The sequence below is a fragment of the Rhizophagus irregularis genome, chromosome 9, assembly GCF_026210795.1.
Source record: "Rhizophagus irregularis chromosome 9, complete sequence".
Lineage (NCBI taxonomy): Eukaryota > Fungi > Glomeromycota > Glomeromycetes > Glomerales > Glomeraceae > Rhizophagus > Rhizophagus irregularis.
In genome coordinates, this window is record NC_089437.1 from 2374576 (window position 1) to 2397212 (window position 22637).

Genomic DNA, 22637 nt, shown 5'->3' on the forward strand with positions numbered 1-22637 from the left:
TTTTAGAAAATCACGTGGTTCGATATTGTAATTGATTATCAGGTTTTTGGACTTTTTACGCTTTCATTAAATTCTGCACATTAATAAATGCGTAAAACTTCATTTATAGCAAATTCCTTATTTCTCAAAAGATTCATTTATAGCACAAGAGTTTACTTCAGCTTTAGTAAGAACTCTTCAATTTCTCCAATTTCACCATTACCTTATTTGCTCTCATCTTCAGTACGTAAATTATTGCATTACAAAATAATAACGCGCAATAAAAAATGGAATTATGAAGAAGATAATATACTTTTGAGAAGAGTAATAAGATATGGGTGGAAACATTGGGGAATCATATCACAGGGTTTTACAAATAGATCTTCTTTAGATTGTTATTATCGTTATAGATACGGTCTAAAATATTTAATAGATTATTCTTATATTAATCAGTCATCAATAATGTCATTGACATTAAAAGAACAACAACAATTTTGGAAAAATTTAAGTAAAACAAATAACTTAAAACAAACATTACAATTAAGAACAAACTCTTCATCATTATTGAAAAAGTATTTTATTGATATGCAAAAATTTTCAAGAGAACAACAACAATTATCACCAGTTAATTATAATTCAGTTTTACAAATCAGTAAGAAAATTAATGAAAATAATGGTGTTACAAGAAAACCTTGGACGAAGGATGAAACTAAAAGATTAGTATATTTACTATCTAATTACGCTTCACTAGATAATCAATTACTTTTCTCCCGTAATTCCTGTAATAAAGGAAAAAGTACTATGTATAATTGGAAATTGATTAGTTCAACCTATTTTCCTAACAGGACTTTAAACGATGTTAAAGATAAGTGGCATAATATTCAAACAAGAATTCCTTGGACAAAACAAGAAGATCAGATTATTATTGATGGTGTAAAACAATTTGGTGAAAAAGATCAATGGGATAAAATTGCTTTGAAAATTAACTCAATTGCTCCTAATTCAACAATTTCATCTGATTTTTCTTCCTTGCTAACATCTGCTGTTAGATCACCGAGTCAATGTATGGTTAGATGGAGAGATACTTTAAAACCTTTGCAATCAAAGCAAAAAAAATTTTCTGAATTTGAACATTTAATCTTAGTAAAAGCATTAAAAGAAGTGTCTTTAAAAGGTAATCAAATTGACTGGAAATCCATTCATCAATATTATCTCCCGAATAGAACTCCGTTACAACTATATAAGCATTATTATAACGTTATATGTAAACCCGCTAAATGGAACTTACAAGAAGATGAACTTTTACTTAAGACTATCAAAGAATATTGTCATCAATCAGAAGCACAAGAAAATTCTCAAGAGACCTTTCCCCTTTCTTTGAGGGATAATGATGTATGGAAACGAATTGCTCAGAATATTCCTGGTAGAACTGCAATTCAATGTAGAAATAGATATATAGATACACTTAATCCTTCTTTAAAAAAAGGTCGTTATACAGCAGAAGACCATTTTCAATTATTTATGTCAATTAAAAAGAATGGTCATAGATGGTCTTTAGTTGCAAAAGAAATGGGTAGATCAAAAGTTGCTATTGCTAAATTATATAGTATATGGAAATGTCGTAGGAAAGTTTCAAGGATACGTATTAATAAAGGGGGTATAAATAGCATTTATAGTAAGTTATTGAGCCACATTTAAGACTTTACTTCTTAATCCGTAAAATATTTATTTTTTTTTGTACATACATACACATAAATAAATAAATTAAATAAAAAATGGTGAATGACGTGAATAAATGTAAAATGTAAGATGATAAATTTAAATAAATAATGAAGATGAGTACGAAGTCTAAGTATAGTACAAGAAAGATGAAAAGGTAGAATGATTTTTTATATGATGAATCTATAGATGTATAGATGATGATTAGACAAGTTATATAACATTGTATATAACTAAATGAATATATTATTGTAGAGATCATAAAAAATAATGATATTAGTAACGTGTTTTGTCCACTGAATCGTGTTCTAATTTATCCAAAATTTCAACGATTCCTCTAACAAGTTTAGCTTTGTCTTTTTCGTCATCCTCATCCAATTTCCCTGCTAAATTAAGTTTATTATTTTGAACAAAAGCCGAATTGTTGCTATTATTAACGTTAGTATCCAATCGTTCATAAACTTGAGCTAAACAATTTTCCAACAAAAGTTTCAATTTATTCATCGATTCAATTATTTTACCATTACCACAAAATGTTAACCATTCATCAATTGTAAGTAAAAGGCTATCATTTTGTTTAGTTTCACCTCCAAATAAAATAACTGATAATGGATCAATCCTTGTTGTGCTACGAAGATAAATTTGTTTCCCACTTTTCTTGATCTTTGTTGAATATGCATAAAGAGTTCCTATAGGTGCAAATAAACTTTCGTCTGATTCGCTTCCTATTATTCCATTACCAACACGGTAATTTCTCGCTAATTTCGCTGCTCTTCCTTTATAATTCACTGATGCCGGATGAATAAATGTGATGCTCTCGTGTCGAGTTTGGTAAGTTTTCTTTGATGTCTTCAAAGAAATATTTGGATATACTCCTGCACAAATTAATGACCGAAGTAAAGGAAGGCAGTTTGAATTCAGATTATATTCAGGTGGTCCCAACGCAAGACCTCTTGGTTCACCATAATCTCTTTGCGGATAATGTTTTGGTACAACTCCTGCACGTTCCAAAAGATTTAATAATTGAATTTTAACTTGTTCGATTGTTTGTAAACCAGTTCTATTTAAGAAATTATCAGTGCAAAACTTATTAGCTTCGTGATAATTTCCTGATGATTGAAGTTCATACCAAGCTTTATAAGCATTTAATATAGCAAAATGATCACTTGATAAACCTTGAGCCCAATGTACTTTAATTTCATCAGCTCGATCTTTTGCTTGTGGAGGTGATAAGAACGGACTTTTTGATGATATACAAGCTGCGATTGTTAAGATCGGATCCAAACATTGAAATATTGCTCCCAAAAGTACCATTTTACCCAAACCTGGTTCCATGGGAAGTGTAGCTAAAACTTTTCCTAGTGGAGTCAATTCTTCCGCAGAATCTAACGCTTGCAATGATTTTAAATTTTCTAAAGCTGCTGAAACACTTGCATGATCTGGTGGTTGAATAGCTTGTGCAAGAACATCACCAATTGAAGCTGGAAGATCAAGTGCCTTAATGTGAAGACAAATTTCTTGTAAATCAGATCTCAACATTTCCGGTGTGGAATAACCTTCAAGATTTTGATATCTAGCACGTGACATCATTACATAATATTCTCCTTCGCGCACACGACCTGCTCTACCAGAACGCTGACGTGAATTTGATTGACTTATCCAAGTAGTAACTAGATTTGTCATTCGCTTAGATGGATCATATCTTTTTTCTTTAACCTTGCCAGAATCAATTACATGCACAACGTCTTGAATTGTTATAGAAGTTTCTGCTATATTAGTAGCAAGAATAATTTTTCTCATCTTGGGATTTGGTAAAGGTTCAAAAACTTCTTGTTGTGATAAAGATGGAAGTGAAGAATGTAACATGTGAATACGAAAACGTGATTGATCGGAAAAATCAATACCAAGTGGATAAGGAGAAGTTGTTAATAATCGATTAAGAGCCATAATTTCTTCCCAACCGGGTAAGAAAACAAGTATTGCGCCTTCTTCTGTTGTATGAACAATATGAGCGATTACTAAAGAAATTAAATGATACGGAATTTCTGCATCGATTTGTTCATCACTATGCTTTCGTTCAATAAATCCTCCAATTGATGAAGTATCATTATCATCGATTTCACTGCTATGGCTATCAATTTCATCACTATCTATATCCATTGTAAGATATTTTTTCCCTTGTACTGTGCCCTTTGATGAAACAAATTTTGTAGGTGGAAGTTTTCTTGGTTGAAATTTCTTTTCACGATCAACATATTTCGACGTTTCATCATAGTCTAATTGAGGAGGTTTATAAAAATCTCGAAGCTTCAATACAAAATCATCTATAAAATATTGCTGAACAGGATAAGTTTTTCCCGGAACTCGAACAACAGGGCATCTTCCATTAGAGAAGAAATCACCAAAGTATTCAGCAAAAATCCCCGTGTCAATTGTAGCACTCATTAAGATTAATTTTATTGGAGGAAGTTTATTACGACGTCTTTCGTGAAGAATCCTTTTTAAAATAACTAAAAGAAAATCAGCATTCATATCTCTTTCATGAACTTCATCAACAACAATATGAGTAACTCCTTCTAGTACATCTTTTCCATTCTTTTCTTCATGCATTCTTCGTAGAAATACACCCGTAGTACAATATAAAATACTTCCAGCCGAAGCTGGCATGACGCTTTCAAAACGAACTTGATATCCAACAGAAAGCCCAAGTCTTTCGGAACGTTCGTAGGCAACTCTTTGCGCTACCGAAATAGCAGCAATTCTTCTTGGTTGAGTGACGATAATATTACATCGAGCTCCTTGATGTTTAATAATTTCTTTTTCAAATATCAATTGAGGTAATTGTGTTGTCTTTCCACAGCCAGTTGAACCAACAACTACAGTTACAGGATTACTTTCAATTGCATCCAATATAGGATTAGTATAATCACTGATTGGAAGCCGAGAACGATTAGAACGAAGTTTTTCAGTATTGGTAGATTTAAGATAATCTTGATAAACTTTAAAAAGACGTTCAGATTCTGTGTCAAGGATACTATTTAATTGTTCTTGATTAATACTTCCTTTCTTGTTATCTGTTTGATCCAAATTATTCTTTTCCACCTTTTCTCCTTTATTTGCGATGATATCCTTATCTTTTCTTTGAAACATCTTAGCTTGTTGCAATTCCGAAACTAAATTGTTTAATGTTTTGTATGTTTGGTTGCTCATTTGAACACTTATGTATGGAGCAGGTTTTGGGGTAGAAGCATCTTTTGTTTTTGATCTATCATTTTCAAATTTTTCCCAAAGATCAGGAGAATCCTTACGTAAAGCAATAGCAGCATCTAAATAAGCAGAAGTTTGAGCATCACGTTTGTTTGATCTTTTACCGGTACCAATAATATGATCATCAACTATTAGTGAAGCCTCCCACTTCATGCTATGGCCGGGTCCTATACCTTTACAGCTAAATTCAGGATTTTTAAATTTAAAATATTTACAATAAAATTTAATAAAATCTTTTGCTATATCTTCTGACATATTATTTTTTTCAGAAAGTGATGGTATTTTGCCGTGTAATGCTTGATATTCTTCAGCTTTTTTCTTAAAATCTTCGGCGGCCAATAATTCGGCTTCTTTTTTTGTTTTAGCACGACCACGGCCAACTATATCTTTTGGTAATTCTACTACAGCTTCCCACCATAAATCGTGATCGGGGCCGATACTGTTTAAGTTATAAATTGGCACATGATCAAATATTGCACAATACTCTATAACATATTTCTTTGGGTCAACCTCCTTTCCAGATTGTAATTGAGATGATGATTGTTTTTTAATAGTAGAAGAATATTTTTGAACATTGCTAATTAACCCCTTTGATTCAATCTGATAACAAGCATCCAAGTAAGAAATTTTTTCCGCGTCTTTTTTAGTTTTTGCATCACCACGACCAATAATGATTGAACCATCAATTTCTAAGGTCAAAGTAGCACGATGCAATTTATTATCATCAGGTCCAAATGATTCCCAATTAATTGGTGTTCTAATTAAATTATTAAGAAAACTTTTTGGGGATTTTAACCAAGATTCATTTTCATGTTTTGAATTAATATTATATTTTTTATCGATGTAACTCATGTCATAAATTAAATCGGGCAATGGGTTAAGATTTAAAGTTTTTTCTCTTTTAGCTGAGCGATTATTTGTAAGAGATTTGCGATTATTAACATGATCGGGTTGGGATCGGTTAATATTAATGTCATTATTGATTACAGGAGTAAATGCTGAACGAGGTGAAGTCATTGTTGTATATGTAATATCCATATTATTTTCTCCACCAATTGATTTAACAGTATTACTGTTTGCCGAAGAAGAACTATATTCAACGTGGCTATATTTTTTAGAGGAAATAGTTTCAATAGGTGGCATTGGAGATAGAGGCCGTTTTTTAGTATGAGCCATGTTATTTGAATTACTCGCTTGTTGTTGATTATTAAAAAATACGGAAGAAACATTTCGATTATATGGTTGAGAATGAGTTAAACGAAAATGACTCTTTTGATAAGATGATCCTCTCGTATTATAATTATTTCCCTGTGCAGTCGACTGAGATAAATGAACAGGAATGAATTGATTATTATATTCATGATATGACAAAGGACGCCTTTGATTCGGCAAGGAAGATTGAATAGCTCCAATTCCAGTATTTCTTCTACCGTTCTTCCAATTATCTTGATTCTGAATATTTTGATTACAGTAGTATGTTGAATGTGCCATTTTCAAATTATGTCCCGATTTAGATAAATGATTATGAAATTCTTTGTTTAAATAACCTTCTTGAAGATGATTATGTTTAGGATGAATTTGTGGAGGTGATATATTATTATTAGTTTGATTACTTGAATAATTATTACAAGCGATATTATAAGAACTTTTCTTATCCATTTAAAATTAAAAAGTTTTATTAATAGTTAGAAAGACAATGTCAAGATACTAAGACATGTATTTAATATTTATTCATTTTAATTTATTAAGGTTAAATACAAGAAGAAATGAGAATGAAATTTTTCTCTTCGTATATTATTTCTTTTCTTTCTTTGCTTCTTTATTTTATACAAAAAAAGAAAGGAAAAAATATATATAAACGAAAATATGTAATTTATAAAATTATTGTTTTTTTTTTTGAACTAGTGAAAGTTTAAAGGAATGAAAGTTTATAAGGTTTTTATGAATGTAGGAAAAAAAGAATGTTACAAGTGAGAAAGAAAAACTAAAATTGTACCAATACTTGATATAGAAATTTATTAAACATACCGCGTTTTTTTTTTTTTGATTTTAAATCTTTATGCATAACAAATATACTCACAATGTATAGCACTACGTTTTGTACTGCAATTGTTACCTTAATTTGGTTTCAGTTAATATTATTCAACTATACCGGATATATTTATATTAACAAAATTGTTTTTGATTTCGTTCAATTTGTTACACAATTTATAAAATTTTTCCTGATACATAAATGTAATTTAATAAAACATTAATTTAAGTAAATTATTTTATTTGATATTCAATAAAATATACAATAAAAAAATGAATAAGGATTGGATCTGGTTTGTAGACGAATCATCTGCCAAATCTAAGTTATAAATTATATAAATTAGGAAAAATACTGTACCTATCATAATTGAATATTTTTTTTAAGTAAAAATGAATTTCTGACATTTCTGTCTTATAAAATACAAATTACAAATTTTTCATTATGATTATGCGGAAAATTTATAACTAAAAATTAATCTTGTAATAAAATCTGGCAAAATTAAATGTGTATAACAAATAAAAATATTTTATAAACAATTAAATACTTTTCATGTTTCGTCTTGTGATTTGGCTTAAAGATACAAATACATTGTTATTAGTTAAAATTTACATGTATTTGCAGATTTTTCGTTTATCATATATATGTATATTTTTTTTTATTCGTTTAATAATTTTATACAAAGAAAGAAAAAACCCGTTTATATTTTTTTAAGAATGATTTAATCTATGGAAAAAATATTCACTACCAAAGAAAGAAACTCTAGGACGTGAAAAAGATTTACAACTATGAACATACCTGGCCGAAAAAAACCAGCAAAACTAAATTCTATTATTTCTTATATAGTTTTCTATTATTATGATCCCATTCATCCGCAATAAAAAATTGAGTATTAGAACCTTAATTCCTAATATAAAGTCTCTTTATAAAATCGTCATCTCTTTGTTTTTTTTTGTTTTAAAAAACTATTTAATATTAAATATTAAAAATGAAATTTTTTTTATTGTACGATTTTAATAATAAAATAAACTTACCGGGTTATTTCTAGTCTTATTCAACGCTAATTTTAGCCTTTTCTGGTAAACTATCCAAGAAATCAAACAAAATCTCTTTTGGTAATGACCTGAAGCCTTGCGTTTTGGAAACTGGACCGAAATTAGTGTTAATATATCTCATGGATCTTTTCTTTAACGCATGAGCCCCAGCAACTGAAGCACAATGATAAATTTTAGCAACATTCTCTATACTAATATTCTCTTGTAGACGAGCACAACAAAGTGATGTCAAACGCGGAATAAGATACATATTACCCAATATCATAAGGTCCGCAACCGTATAAATTGGAAGTTGTCGTTCGATAATATCTGTATAAAGGTAATAAACGAAAGCCTGAACTATTGCATAAGGCTCCGGAATTGTTAAAGTTGAATTAAATGATTCCGTCATTCCTGAATTAATCATATTGCCGAAATGAGGCCACCTAGCAAGTAGGATAATTCGATGAACATGAATGATAGGACCATCTTCATTAGATTTAATGATAAAGTCCGAAGTGGTGGAATCATTCAGTAATTGTGCAAAATCCAACCCAATCGTTGGGGGTGGGATTTTTGACATTCCATATTCTTGAAGATCGATTGAAAGGACATTTGAAAAATACTCATCAGATTCTTTTTCATCAATTCCAAATAAGAAAAATCTTGGGCAATTTTCCGCCATAGCGAAATAATGCCAATTTCCTTGTACAAAACGATCCCCATCTTCAATTTGATGCCATTGAAAGGAATCCAAATCTAAAGCCCAAACTCCAATTGAACCTTCTTGCGTTTCAACTTTCAAACTCTGTGTCACAACTACGACTAATCGATTCCAATATATTTGAGCAAAATGTTGACCGTTCATCTCAGGTCCTGAATCACTCGTAATCTCTATCTTTGAAACTTGTTGAGTTTGAAGATCTAGAATAACAAGTGATTTTTCCCTATCCATTTCCTCATTATAACCTCCATATACATAAAGGCGATTCTGATAAATAAACGAATCGTGCGAATGTCTTGGAATCAATGTAATTGGTTCTTCCCATGTCCATGTTTGCAAATTTAAACAATTAACATCAGGTGACACTGAATTCCTTTCCTCTTCGCTATTTGTATAATACCCTCCAACTATATAAAGTTTATCATTATATATGGAAGCTGAATGCCTTGCACGTCCTAACGGAACATGTCCATCTACTTCAGGGCGTTTCCAAGTCATAGTTTTCAAATCCAAAATAACTACATCGTTACAATTTTGATCCTGTTCATCTGTCCCACCAAAAATTATTATTTTGTCTTGATTCCACAAAGAAGCAGAGTGATTGGTTCTCTTTGAAGGACGTGAACCTTTTAAATAAATCACATCTTCCCATTTCATTTCAGATACATTTAACCTATATAAATCATTATAAACTTCATCAGTATATAAATTAAATCCACCAAATACGTAAACGTAATTTGGTGGTTGTTTATCATCATCATAATTAGGAACAACTGTCACTGATGCATTTACTAAACAACTGCAACTAAGTGAAACACCCGTAGCCTTGGTAGGATATGGATTATTGCATGCTGTTGAAAAATATGACGAGCGTCTTAAATCATGTGTAAGGTTGGGAGTCGTAGCAAGGGTAGACGATGACGAAGAAGGAGAAGACGTGTCAAATGGTGAGGACGCTGAATCTGACATCATAGTGTTAACCCTTTTTGATAAATGATACAAAATTTTAACCATGAAAAAGACAACATATTAACCAATTTTTTGAAAAAAAAAACTTTTTTTAATTTTTATCTATAAATTAACAAATCAATGTACCGTAAGTTATTTTGACAAACCGAAAATATAGGAAGTAGCAAATTTATGACTGAAGGAGTACTTAGTTTAACGTGTGTTTTTCGGATCAAAATGAAAAATTTTAACTGAAACTTAAATAAACATTATTGTGTTGGTTGTACACTTTAAGTTACACGAAGAATAATAAAATCGTGATATTTTCCCTATAAGGTAATCTAAAATTTAGAAAAAAAAAATTTTTCGACAATATGAATAACCTAACAAAAATAACTACCAATAAGGAACATTTATTAAACAGCAGTTTATGGTTTTTTAGAAGGGAAAAAGCAGATAATAATGATTATAGCTAAACCATTTAAAATTACAAACTATATTAGGCTGTAAAAGAAATGATTAACAACACTATTTCCTATATTGCAATTGCAAATTTTACAAATAACTTTTTGTCAGTTAGTAACAAATAATAATCCGCATTGGTCTAGTGGTTAGGATCTCCCGCTCTCACCGGGAAGGCCGGGGTTCGATTCCCCGATGCGGAAGATTCATCTAAATTTTTACAATCCCGTGACTTACGCGACACGAAAAATGAATTAAGGGTTTAATATTATTTTTAATTAAATAAATTAAATATTACATTATCAGAGAACAATAAATATTAAGGTAAAGATTTAGCTCTTTAACACAATACAATAATATACTGATCCTTGCTAAATAAAGTTATTATTTTGCTTAAATCTCTTGGCTTTAACGATTCTCGGAAGAGAATTTCATCAACGTGATGTTTTCCATTGAAATATTTAATTAATCTTAAGACGCAAAAGTGAACAATTAATAATAAAGATAATAGGTATCATTATGACTAAGGATAAGATTTTTACGAACCTTTCGAAAAGTGAGACAGTCTCTTTGGGGTGATTCGCTACAAAATTATTTAACCAGTCTCTTTCACTATCTGATGCCTTTTCTACTGGGGAAATTATAGCGGTATCATAACTCGAATTAAATTCGCTATCCCCAGAATTTCTCAATTTTTCCTCATATTCTGCCTGAGTAAATCCCATTTTTATATATCGCGGTACCATAACCAAAATATATGCGTGTAATTGTACAACCAGGTCATTTCTTAACAAGTAGGTTATTGCTTCGAGGTACATTGTACGATGTTCTTTAATGGAATTTACCTGGGGCTTAGGAACAGAGAATGAATCGAGAATTTTCACAAGGTCCAATGCAGGAAAGTGTTGCTTGAAATATTCAATGTAAGTTGGCAATCTCCAAAATTAAGATATGCATGAGATTATTTAACATTTAAAGTGAATTATAAATTATTTAATAAAAGCATCTTACGAGTTCATATCGGCAGTAGGAGAAACGACATAGAGGTTTCGAACACCGATTACATCAATTATCTTGGCCTTTCGCCAATATATCAAGTGTGCTGCAAGTCGGAATATCTGTGCCAAAGAGCAATCCAACACAGTACATAAATCGGCCAATCTATATAAACAAAAGGTTTGTTTTCAAGATCCTGAATTTTGGACAACCTAGATATTATCACATTATGCCATACCGTTGTGTGGGGGTCAAAATTTGTACCAATTGAACCAACGTTGGATTAGCATCTAATGGCATATTTTTTAAGATTTCTTCTGGATCTTCAAGAAGCAGCAAAGTATGATATGGTGCAATAACAGGATAATGAGCATACTCATGTCCGATTATATCATTATCGTGAGTATTAATAGTTGGGACGAGTGGAGGAATTTGTAAAGATAAATCAATATAATCATTTATAAGTATATGTGCAACACAATCATTTGAAATTGCATCATATACTTTTCGAATTGTTCGCGCTAATGAACTTTTCTCCAATGTAATTTCCATTAATTCATCCAAGTTAGATGTACCTATGATTTTGAACATATCTTATTAAATTAATAAATATTTGTTGTATCAAAAATAATATTATTTTTACCAGAATTTTCTCTTAAAGACAATATTAATTCTGTTTCTTTCCCGACATAATCACAACGTAATTGCTCATACCGAAGTGCTGCTGTTAGTTTTGTAATAATATTATTGTAAATATCATCTACTTGTCTACATAACTCCAGTTCAGGTGGTTCAAGAACAAACACAAGATGAAAGAATGTTACATGTAGATGCTGTTGCATAGAATGGGTTGAAGAAGTGATGTCAGATGCAACGCTCGGAGGTATTTGTTCTTCGTTTTGAGCGTCAGATAACTGCTCTTGTAATTCTTCATTATTATCCAAATCTGTGCTATTATCATTATCATCAATTTTTTTTCTTAAATCCCTGTCTCCACTATAAGTTCCTCTCTTATTGGTATCAGCAGTTTTAAGAAAAACTGGTTGACCAACAAAAGTCAAATCATCGATTGAAAGCTGAAATTTTGCCAGGCCTTTATGTCTAGGACAAAATATGTCTGCTAATAATCTAGTTTCGAACCCAAATAATTGATTCATTTCATTACGTTCAATCTCATCATTTCCAGTATTATTATTAGCCTGCTTTTTTGAATTAAAATCATACTCTTCATTATCTTCTTCAAGTCTTGAACGAAATGACCGATTATCAAAGTCTTCGGTTGGACCATATGGCCACGTTATTACATCATTTTCAAGCAAGTCGTCTCCAAATTCTTCATCTAGGTCACTTTCTCTTCTGACTTGTTCAATTTCATCACGTCGTTGAGGAACTTTCGGGTAATGAAAAACGAAATGGCTTCCTCTACTGCTATTAATGACAAGTAGTATTGCAAGTAGAGAATTTACCATATTCAATCTCTCATTGAAAGTTTTTAACGATATTAAATTTTCTAATTTACAAAGTTAAGTATAATATGGAGATAAACTTTAATTTCTTGGTCCGTGCGTACAACTTTAATTTAAGGTTATCTGCATAAAGAGAACGAGATTGGTATCGATTTAGCAATGATTGACCTTAATTCAATTTATAATCTTTAAATTTTTCCCTCCAATTTCTTTCACTAAGCTATAAATTTAGACCGAAATTTTCATTTGTTTAATTTATTTACCAAAGGATTTCGTATTTTCTGCAAACAAATGCAAAAAACGCAATGAGTTTAAATCCAATTCAAGAAGCTTCCGAGTCTACTCGATCGACTCCAACGAATAATTCTTTAAGCACTTCTTCTTCTTCTGCTTCTTCGCTTTCACAAATCCACCAAGCTCCTATAAGTACAAGTTTACCGTCTGTTTCTTCCATTTATAACGGACCAAATGTACAAGCCTCGAATTCCGCTAATAGTTCTAGTATGTCTATGTCCACAGAAGGACAAGGTGGTACTTGGTCTTCAATGGCAACATTTCAACAAAATCAAACTAGTCAAATTCCACAAACCAACCAACTTTATTCTAATTACAGGACATCCCCCTCTTTTTCTAATCGTAGTGGTTTTACTTCCTCAAGTTCTTCGTCATTGATGACACAAAATTCTCAATCATCATTGAATCCATCACATTTTCCACTTATGGAACGATCTAATTCCGCTTCAACAATTAATTCTTATTTTTCTCCTTTTCACGAAAAATCTCTTTCTACAGGTTCTATACAAGTTAATCTAAGTCCGTCTGTATTATCTCAAACAACTTATACACCATCAATAATTTCAACAACGCATAGTAAATTGTATGATTCTGTGAACACTAAGGACCTTGAAAGAATAGAACAACTTGGGCCACATGATACTTGGGGTTCCTTAGTCGTCAAAGTTTTGCCACTGTTCAACGGCGAAGGATTGAAATTATGTATTGAAGATTTAAATGATCTGGTAAGGTAATTATAATAGCCAATTTAAATTACATACTTTTAGAAATTATATATTATGAAAGATAATTTTATTATAATTTATAATCAGACGTTACATGAACGATCGACCATTACATTTGCTTTATGATGATATAAATGAACTTTTAGAGTTAGGAATGTTTACACTTAACGGAAAGCTACGTGGAGTCCCTGATGAAAAACTTGTTTCTCGTTTAGTTGAATTATGGTCCTTTTTCTTTGGCACTGTTATACCTTATTTTGAAGGCGTTTTTCTTCCATTATTAATACAATCTTCGGTACAAAAAGAGAATATGAATATTAGACGTTTAGTACTGATGAGTTTTAGAGATCATGTAATTTTACCTATGGGTGATCGAGTGGAAGGTACTTTATATTGTGAAATTAAATACACATGACCTGGAAGATTTCAAAATTAACTCTCCTAAAATAATTTTTTTCAGATGCATTTAATAAGTTATTCCATGATTTCGATTCAGGAATTCCGGTTACAGATACTGCAGCTCGTATGCTGCAAATGTCTTATATTTTATCTTCCGTTCTTTCTGACGATGATAAACAAAGAGATATGGATCGAATATTAGGAAAATTAAAAAATAATTGGAAATTATTCATGAGACGCAGAGACCGTAGAGGATTTGTAGGCATGTCTCCTTCTAATTCGAATACTAATAATAATGCAGCACAATTGACAACAGTCGAAACTGCAGAAGAAGAAAAATTAACTTTTCCTGTAGATTCGAATGAAACGGAAATTAGCAGCACAGTCACAACTCCAACAACGGCAGCTAATCCTATTGATGGAGTTTCTGCTACTACTAGTCCTGCTTATTGACACATTTATTGAAAAGTCTTTATTTAAATAAGAAATGTTAAACATTGTTACATTTTTAATTCTTTTACATACTTTGTTTTACCCAATTTTCCAATCCATTGGCTACCCATAACTCTTGAACACTTCTCCCTAAAATACCAACCTTGAATACAGTTTTTGGTTCATTTAATCCTTTAACTACTATTTTACCTTCTGCTATTTTAACTTCGGTATTCAATTTTGTGCGTGTCGTCAGCTCTTTTGAGCCATATTTGTTTTTTAATAAACGCACAAGATCGGGTGCTTCAAGACAAAGTAAAGCATTATTTATGGAATTTCTTTTAAATGTCTCGGAAAAGGAACCAGCAATAACAAGAGCAATACCACTTGCTTTAATTGCAGTAGCAGCTTGTTCCCTTGATGATCCACAACCAAAATTGAATCCACCAACTAAAATGTCTCCCTATAAATAAATAAAAATAAATAATACTATACTAATAAATATACTTAAAATACATTCCGATTTATTTATTACCTTGGAAACAATATTTGCAAACTTAGGATCATAATTTTCCATAACAACTTTAGCCATTTGTTCTAGTGTAAGATCATCAACATAAGTATATTTACCGGGATAAATCCCATCAGTATTTAAATTATCCGCATCACAAAATATCAATTCTCCCTTAATTGTTCCCGGAAATCCAGGAATTGTAGGTTCAATAATTGATGATGTTTCAATAGGTTGTTCAGACTGATTAATATCGCAAGTTATTATTGGAGTTTGATGAGCGGGAAAAGTGTATGATGATGTGGACAGGAAAGCTGGACTTACAATTCTACCAGCTACTGCAGAAGCCGCAACTACAGCTAATGTTTTTGTATTTTTGTACATACATTTATTAAAATAAAACTGAAAAAATTATTTATAAACTCGAAAATATAATTAACTAACTAAACTACCTGGTGATGCAAGATAAGCTAACGCATTCGGCGAACCCATCCGACCCTTGAAATTTCGATTGGTTGCAGAAATACCAACTTCGCCATCTTTCAAGAGACCTACACCAAGACCTAATTTTGCAAAAGAAGGAGTGTCACTTTAAGTTAATATTAATTTTAATCGTGATGTAAACTCACCAATACATGGTCCACAACCAGCAGGTAATATCTTTGCTCCAGCATCAATTAATACTTTCCAATCACCATTGGCTTCGGCATCCTTTTGTACTTCACTACTTGCAGCTGCTACGTAAAATTCAACCCCATCCGCTATTTTTTTACCTTTAATAACCTGTGCAGCCGAATGTAGGTCTTCAGCACGTGAATTAACGCATGAAACAAGGTATGCTTTTTGAATTTTAATATCTTGTTTTTCAAGTTCAACAAGAGGCGTTGAAACTTTAACAGAGTTAGGACCAGAGACACATGGAGAAAGTGTCGAAAGATCCAATGATAAATATTTACAATAGTAAGCATTAGACGAAGCGCGTAAAGGATTCTTTTCAATCTTATCAATCCTTTCATTATTAATTCTAGGATGTTTGAATGGCTGTCCTGCTGATATAGGTTTTAAATTTTTATTTTCAAATCTCGTAAGCTCTAATTTTTCAACTCTGTTACGAAGCCACATAATAGTAGTTTCATCAACCGGAAAGACACCAGCTAATGCGCCCCATTCCGTTGTCATGTTAGCAATAGCTAATCGTTCTGACAAACTAAGTCCACGAATTCCTTCACCTGCAAACTCTATAGCACAATTTAAAACTTCATCATTATTAAACATTCCACACAAACTTATTATAACATCTTTTCCCGTTACTCCATCAGGCAATTTGCCTTTGAGTTCTACTTTTACAACAGGGGGAATTTGCCACCAAGTTTTTCCAGTTGCCCATATTGCCGCGGCATCAGTTCGAACGATCGGTGTTCCCAAACATCCAATTCCACCATACATATTAGAATGTGAATCAGATGCTACAGTTAAAGTATATGGGAAGGCATAACCTTCTTCAATGAGAATTTGATGTCCAATTCCCCTTCCTGCAGGGTAAAAGTCTACGTTGTGGAGGTTTGCCAATCTTTCAATTGAACTATATTTTGCTAAATTCTAAGCAAAATAGATTAAAATAATCAATAAATTGATTTAATAAATGGAAACGTGTTATTTATGTCCTCTTACTTTCTCGGATTTATTTTGTACATCATGATCTAAAGTAAATACTGCTTGACTAGGATATTTAAATTTTTGCGCACCTATACTTTTAAACCTGAATAATTTAAAAGGTATATAAAGAATAAATAAATAAAATTAAAAATTAAAAAACTTTAGCAAATACTTCCCAGTGAACTTACTTTGTCATTACAGCAGCAGTATTATCATGAGTCATTACATGCTCAGGTTGAATAGTTACAAAATCTCCACTTTTAACATTTGAACCTGGTGATAAATTTAACGCGTACTTTTGTACAATTTTTTCTATAAGATTTTGATCATTGGCTTCCGTTGCAAAAAAACGATACTGGTAAAAACCCTTATATTTTGTAGAAATTAAAAACTTTCGCGTTGGTTTAAACAAAATTGAACGGGTTAATAGAGAAGGCATAACGACAAACTTTTTTAAGAGGGAGAAAGAGAAAATTATTTTTTAGAATCGTTTTAGGTACTGACACGTTTTTTAAGCATCGTTGTTTCAATTTCTTTGATCGGCATACTATTTTTTTCCCCAAATCTGGCTCGTGCTCACGCGTACTCAACAGTTTAGATTTGTCTGATTTTTTTGATTTTTTGTGTTCACCAACAGGGATGCATACCGGAATTGAACTGGGCTATTTATAACTTATTGATCAGGAAAACCTGTTCATAGTTGATTTTTTGGTCTGCTCAAAATTTATATACGTAAAAAACAAACAATACCAGTCAGACCTCCATACAATCACTTCTACAATCAAACCTCTGTAAGCACCCGATATTTACCTCTCCATAATCACGAATCGGTTATAATCACTAGCCCCGGTCGGTTGCATTTTTCGGTATAAACCATTCTATTGGTGAAACGCGTACCGAAAAAGCCCATCCCCAATTTCTAATTGGTTTCACATTAATGAAATATTATTGATTCATTCAATCTTTGAATAGCAAGAAATAGATGAATTTAAGGCAGAGGATGCATGCATTTTTAAAAAGTATCTCAAAATAGTTCAATGACTTGAATTGTAAACCAGAAAGTAGATTCTAATAACCAACTTTTTACTTGATGAAAATTGATGCTTTCTTTTATTATGTTTAGTTTTTTTTATAATAAAATAATTGCATTGTTAAATAGGACTCATATATAAACAATATAAACAATAATGAATTCAATATTTTTATTATGCATTTACCTTGTTAATTATATCTGATATCAATAGTATATCATATATGATAGCCAAATTTGTAGTATTAGCTAGAATTATAACTTTATATAACGAAATTTTCCTTTTTTAAATTCAAACCAGTGATTTACTTTAATAGCATAATATTTTAAAATATAAATAATGATTATATAAGTTAAATATAGCCAAAGGGTATAACTATAAAGGGAGTTGACTGTATTAATTTCAGCAATATTGACTTTGATTGGTCGCCACAGTGCTTTTTTTTTCAAACTAAAAAAAGCCACAATTTTTTTTTGGTATCAAATGATCAACGTGCGTAGCAGCCGGAGTAATTTTATTACTGCGGCGCAGTTTGTCCAGCAGTATAAAACGAAAGAAACTCTTTCTTCATGGACTAGAGCTAACAAAATGGCTAAGGGTATGCGCAGCAAGATCAAAAGACGATTTCGCGCAATAAAACGACAAACCGTTTTTGCACCAGTTGAAACTGCTCGCACTCAAAGGCTTGCAGCCAAACAAACACAGACTGAACAACAAACGAATTCTTTAAATTCACAAGAACAATCGCTACTGCAACATAAAACAGAAGTTTTTACATTTAGTCCAACAACAGATTTAACCTCAGGTTCGTTATGTTATACAATATTAGGGCTGATTGATCCAGAAATAATTGATTCAACAAACATTGAAGGGTTGATGAATGTGATGTCAAAAGTTGTTAAAGGGAACTAATAACTAAGTTCTTTTTGTAATTTCTTTTTAATTTGCGGCTAATTTCAATTATGCCTCAAGAAGATATGATAATTGATACTGATGCTCCAAAGATCTCTACAAGTGGGCCAAGGAATAGTAGACATCAACAGTGGAAAAGAAAAAAACTCTCAAGGAAAAAGAAACGGAATAGTTTAATACATTTTTAATAATAATCGTTTTTGGTGAAAAAGAGATTGCGTTTTTGAAAAATTAGTTTTTTTCTACAGGGATGTCTCTGGAACCTACGTAAATTCTGTATAAATGCTTGTAAGTCTTGACATTGATAATGCTATTTCACCTTTATTAATTTGATTATTTTAACATTTTTTCTTTTTTTATTTATAAGTATGGATTATGTATTATAGTTATCGTTGGTAATTTTTTTTTATTCTTTTCCATAAAAACAATTTTTCAAATAAAGTAAAATCTAATAAAAGGTTGGCATGAACTAATTAATTAGATTAATAAACTCTTTCTAATACTATAATTAACACTTTATTATATAATATATATTTAAATTTAAAATAAGTTCGTTAATAGCAACATTATCAGGACTAATGTTATACGTATTATTTTTGATAGTGAAAGTATAACCTTTAAAAAATTAATAATAATCGAACCTTTGAAGTTAAACATTCTATATTTCAATAAATGTCTGTTTGTCCAAAACTACAATATTTATACATAAAAATATAACATTATATCACTGATCACTAGTTTTTACTATTTAGAAGTGAAATGATAATAATAATATTTACCATATTTCAAATATTTAAAAGACATCAACACCTTCCATATTAATTCTTAATCTACCAACACGCTCCTCAATGGACGCTATATCTATTCCATCATCATCCTCATTTCCTTGCTCATTGCTACGCAAATATCCATAGAACCATCTTTCTAATAAACTTCTTATTTTCTCTTTTATTGTTTCCGACAATCCTTGATGGTTGTGAGCGATAAGTAACGCTTTAACTAATCCTGAAGCTGCTAATTGATCAGCATATGCATTTTGTGAAGGTGGAGGAGGAGAAGAACTGGACATATCACCAACTGAAAGAATATTAATTAACGTGTCAATAAGTTTGTTCATTATCTCTTGAGGTGTTGATGGATTACGTAAATGATGAAGAAGAGGAGTAAGGATATCATATTGTAAGATTAAGCTATTAAAAGTTGTAAGAAATTAGATAACTTAATTAAATTGGCACCTCAAAAAAAAATAAAAAATAAAAAAAAGCATAATAAATTTTATACTATACTTGATGTGACCAGAATCATGCAAACTCGTAGAGTTACTTAAAACCCAGCATGCTTCCTTCACAACTTTCACATCACTGTCCCAAAGCAAAGCGACAACATTTTCCATTAAATTTGGCTCATTTAATACAGCGTTTACCTAAAAGATGATAAAACAAAAATAAAAATAAATAAAATAACTTCACGTCAATTTCAATCAAAGAAACAATACGTTAGTGGAAATTTTTTCTTTTTTTAAAAATTGAACTAAATTCGTGTCAATTGAAAACAAATTACCTGACAATATGTGCCAGCAGCTACATTTGATACAGCAAGACATGCATCTCTCCTTAGCGTTAAATTTTTAGTCGATAAATATGACGTTGTTAAAACAGTTAATGCTCCGGCATCTATCACTGCCTGCGTTTGTTTTTCTAATATAATAACAGTAATTTAAGTAAGTTTTTTTTTTGTATATATTTATTACGCAAATATTAACTTACCTGCCCCTGATGCGATATTCACTAATGTTCGTAACACAGGCAAATGTACAGTGGATGTAAGACTATCCTCCCTAGAAATATAATTAAATTATTATTTGAAAAAAAAAGTAACAAATCAAAAAATTATGTAATGTCTAATATTAATTGTTACCTAAGAAGATCTACTAAGCGACGACATAATGAATTGTCACTTACTAAAGCATGTTCTCTATGCTTATGAGTGCCATTCAATATTCTAGACATTCCCCAACTTTTTAAATTATTGGTTCATCATTAGTTCATATAAGGGCAAATCCGTATAGTGACAATGAAAATACTTTAATATTTATCATAACTTACCAAGCATCAGAAATAATTTCCGCGTCATTAAGCTGTACCATATTAGCCAGAATAGGGAAAGCTGGTGTAATCTATTAATATTATACCAAACATAAATATATTAATTATTTGTTGAAATATATACGAAAAATCATTGTAAAAATTTACCAATGACCATGATGGATCTGAACAGCGACAACCACGACACATATTTGCAGTAGCCCAAACTGTGATTCTTACGGCCATGTAATCATATATTTCATAATTTGATAAAATATAAAGTAAAGGATCCAGTACACCTGCAGATAATATAATATGCCTAAATACAGCTCCATCTCCGGCAATATTGCCCAATGCCCATATGATCTTTAATATGAATTACAATTAATAGATATTTAAAATAATTGTTTTATAAAAAAAAAGACCACTACCTGAGTTTGAACTTCAATATTGTTGGAAATTGATAACACTTTAATAAGGTGTTGTGTTACACCACCTGCAACAAGAGCTTCAGTATGTTGTGTAGAGCCAGCCTACAAAGGACCTTACGAATTAATTACTAAATTATAACATAATATTGAAAGGACATAAATTTCATCAATAAAATAAAAAATCCTTACAGCTATATTGGTGATTATCCAGGCTGTTTCATACTGAATAAAAGAAAAAGTTAAATAATCTTGACGTAAAATAACTACCCGAATACTAATGTAAAAAAAGTTACCTGTAATAAATGATCATCGAAGTTTTCAAGCAATTCAATTAATAATGATATTATGTTCAATGAGAGGACATTATCGACTCTTTCATCAACATTCTCTATAATGGAAATAAAAGTAAATCAAATAAATTCGAATTAATCGATAAAAAGAGGGGATAAAGCTTCATACTCACGCAAAGATAAATATTTACGAAGTCTAACAACTGCAGCGAGTCGTAACACAGTATTGTTAGAATAAAGAGCAGATAAAATTTCCTGTGAGTATTGTGGTAGCTAACAACAAAGTAAAAGAGTTGTTTAAAAAATTTTGAACTTAATAGCGTAAAAAATTTGTAACTATTAGAACACGAACTAGTGTTGAAACTTCACAAACTGGTAAACCGTCGCTGCTCCCGAGAACTTCCGTAGCATCAGAATTCACTGTAAGATTCGCCAATTTACGGTTCAAAAATTCGATTATGTCCGAGTCTTCTTCGGCTGTATTTTTTTCTGTTTGAGAAGTCATTATTTAAAAACGCGTTAAAAAAAAAATAGAAGGTTGAATTTCTAAATTTTTTGTTTTATTTAATCTTTAACAAAAAAGTCTTCGTCGCCTTCTATTTATCACGCCAATGCATATTAATAAATTGTAAAATACGGTTTAACTGGGGTGTGATATAAATTAATTCTCAATCAGTTGTTCAAAAACGATACATTTTGCGTCTCGCACGGTGACGGTGGCTTAGCAAATCGGTATCTCTGTATCACTTACCCTAGTTATAAAGTTAAGGGCCCGTGAAAATGCTGATCAGCTGGCTTTTTAATTGCATGATAAAAAAATAGTATGACCGTGAAAATCAGCAATGCAAGGTAAAAGATAATGACATTGTATTTAGAAAAAAAAAATCATTTTTTTTTAATTAAAATTCCTTCAATTACTAATCGAAAACAAAAAAAAAGATGAGTTAATGGTCGCAATTATCAGCCACATTTTTTTTAGAATTTGCCTACTTCTAATAGAATTGATTGATTGTTCATATAGTTTAAAGTAACTGTCTAAGAGAGTGGAGTTATGAATAAGAACTCCAAAAATAGTCTTTGTCCTACTATACTAAAACTCTGGAATAATTCTCAATTCAAAGGTTAAAAAAAACCTTTCGTACCTGGTTTTAAATTTTAAACGTCAAATGTCTTTTTGGACCTTTAGATAGGAAAACCGAACTTTAAAGCTCCATTTATTTAGTGTTAAGGTTCGAATCACTAGTTTAA

At 30.9% G+C, this 22637-nt stretch overlaps 8 protein-coding genes across 8 annotated transcripts; 3 read left to right on the top strand and 5 right to left on the bottom strand.

Moving 5' to 3' along the window:
- The first annotated feature begins 59 nt into the window (after positions 1–59).
- OCT59_029562 (uncharacterized protein) lies at positions 60–1793 on the top strand. Its single transcript, XM_025315633.2, has one exon. The coding sequence runs from the start codon at positions 88–90 to the stop codon at positions 1675–1677; it is 1590 nt and encodes a 529-aa protein (XP_025182306.1). The 5' UTR covers positions 60–87; the 3' UTR covers positions 1678–1793.
- A 181-nt stretch (positions 1794–1974) lies between these two features.
- On the bottom strand, positions 1975–6624 carry OCT59_029563 (uncharacterized protein; the record flags this gene model as incomplete). Its single annotated transcript, XM_025315634.2, has 1 exon — positions 1975–6624. One exon carries the CDS (start codon positions 6622–6624, stop codon positions 1975–1977), a length of 4650 nt encoding a protein of 1549 aa, XP_025182307.2.
- A 1000-nt stretch (positions 6625–7624) lies between these two features.
- On the bottom strand, positions 7625–9929 carry OCT59_029564 (uncharacterized protein). Its single transcript, XM_066144786.1, has 3 exons — positions 9848–9929; positions 8029–9734; positions 7625–7844 (listed from the first exon to the last, which is right to left on the bottom strand). The coding sequence occupies exon 2, from the start codon at positions 9722–9724 to the stop codon at positions 8045–8047; it is 1680 nt and encodes a 559-aa protein (XP_065994764.1). The 5' UTR covers positions 9725–9734; positions 9848–9929; the 3' UTR covers positions 7625–7844; positions 8029–8044.
- A 394-nt stretch (positions 9930–10323) lies between these two features.
- Positions 10324–12762, bottom strand: OCT59_029565 (uncharacterized protein). Its single transcript, XM_025315635.2, has 5 exons — positions 11802–12762; positions 11397–11733; positions 11174–11323; positions 10709–11098; positions 10324–10632 (listed from the first exon to the last, which is right to left on the bottom strand). Exons 1-5 carry the CDS (start codon positions 12625–12627, stop codon positions 10503–10505), a joined length of 1833 nt encoding a protein of 610 aa, XP_025182309.1. The 5' UTR covers positions 12628–12762; the 3' UTR covers positions 10324–10502.
- A 79-nt stretch (positions 12763–12841) lies between these two features.
- On the top strand, positions 12842–14536 carry OCT59_029566 (uncharacterized protein). The gene is made up of 3 exons (XM_025310448.2): positions 12842–13648; positions 13731–14026; positions 14104–14536. The coding sequence occupies exons 1-3, from the start codon at positions 12930–12932 to the stop codon at positions 14493–14495; spliced, it is 1407 nt and encodes a 468-aa protein (XP_025182310.1). The 5' UTR covers positions 12842–12929; the 3' UTR covers positions 14496–14536.
- Positions 14492–17080, bottom strand: OCT59_029567 (uncharacterized protein; the record flags this gene model as incomplete). The annotated part of the gene is made up of 6 exons (XM_025315636.2): positions 14492–14937; positions 15010–15344; positions 15438–15548; positions 15615–16584; positions 16657–16744; positions 16830–17080. The coding sequence occupies 6 exons, from the start codon at positions 17078–17080 to the stop codon at positions 14560–14562; spliced, it is 2133 nt and encodes a 710-aa protein (XP_025182311.1). The 3' UTR covers positions 14492–14559.
- A 1108-nt stretch (positions 17081–18188) lies between these two features.
- OCT59_029568 (uncharacterized protein) lies at positions 18189–19092 on the top strand. The gene is made up of 3 exons (XM_025315637.2): positions 18189–18477; positions 18648–18872; positions 18952–19092. The coding sequence occupies exons 1-2, from the start codon at positions 18261–18263 to the stop codon at positions 18770–18772; spliced, it is 342 nt and encodes a 113-aa protein (XP_025182312.1). The 5' UTR covers positions 18189–18260; the 3' UTR covers positions 18773–18872; positions 18952–19092.
- On the bottom strand, positions 19060–21894 carry OCT59_029569 (uncharacterized protein; the record flags this gene model as incomplete). Its single annotated transcript, XM_066144802.1, has 12 exons — positions 19060–19774; positions 19871–20007; positions 20145–20281; positions 20351–20421; positions 20502–20600; positions 20690–20760; positions 20837–21034; positions 21100–21201; positions 21289–21321; positions 21393–21487; positions 21563–21662; positions 21742–21894. The coding sequence occupies 12 exons, from the start codon at positions 21892–21894 to the stop codon at positions 19378–19380; spliced, it is 1593 nt and encodes a 530-aa protein (XP_065994765.1). The 3' UTR covers positions 19060–19377.
- Positions 21895–22637: the final 743 nt, after the last annotated feature.

What these genes read in the sequence shown, in the direction of transcription:
- OCT59_029565 (XM_025315635.2), bottom strand. Translation starts at nt 12,627, where the DNA reads ATGGTAAATTCTCTACTTGCAATACTACTTGTCATTAATAGCAGTAGA. An exon ending in GTCTTTAAGAGAAAATTCTG is followed by an intron (nt 11,734 to 11,801) that starts GTAAAAATAATA and finishes TCAAAATCATAG; the next exon opens with GTACATCTAACTTGGATGAA. An exon ending in ATTTTGACCCCCACACAACG is followed by an intron (nt 11,324 to 11,396) that starts GTATGGCATAAT and finishes TTGTTTATATAG; the next exon opens with ATTGGCCGATTTATGTACTG.
- OCT59_029562 (XM_025315633.2), top strand. Translation starts at nt 88, where the DNA reads ATGCGTAAAACTTCATTTATAGCAAATTCCTTATTTCTCAAAAGATTC.
- OCT59_029568 (XM_025315637.2), top strand. Translation starts at nt 18,261, where the DNA reads ATGGCTAAGGGTATGCGCAGCAAGATCAAAAGACGATTTCGCGCAATA. An exon ending in AACAACAGATTTAACCTCAG is followed by an intron (nt 18,478 to 18,647) that starts GTTCGTTATGTT and finishes TGCCTCAAGAAG; the next exon opens with ATATGATAATTGATACTGAT.
- OCT59_029566 (XM_025310448.2), top strand. Translation starts at nt 12,930, where the DNA reads ATGAGTTTAAATCCAATTCAAGAAGCTTCCGAGTCTACTCGATCGACT. An exon ending in GATTTAAATGATCTGGTAAG is followed by an intron (nt 13,649 to 13,730) that starts GTAATTATAATA and finishes ATTTATAATCAG; the next exon opens with ACGTTACATGAACGATCGAC. An exon ending in TATGGGTGATCGAGTGGAAG is followed by an intron (nt 14,027 to 14,103) that starts GTACTTTATATT and finishes AATTTTTTTCAG; the next exon opens with ATGCATTTAATAAGTTATTC.
- OCT59_029564 (XM_066144786.1), bottom strand. Translation starts at nt 9,724, where the DNA reads ATGATGTCAGATTCAGCGTCCTCACCATTTGACACGTCTTCTCCTTCT.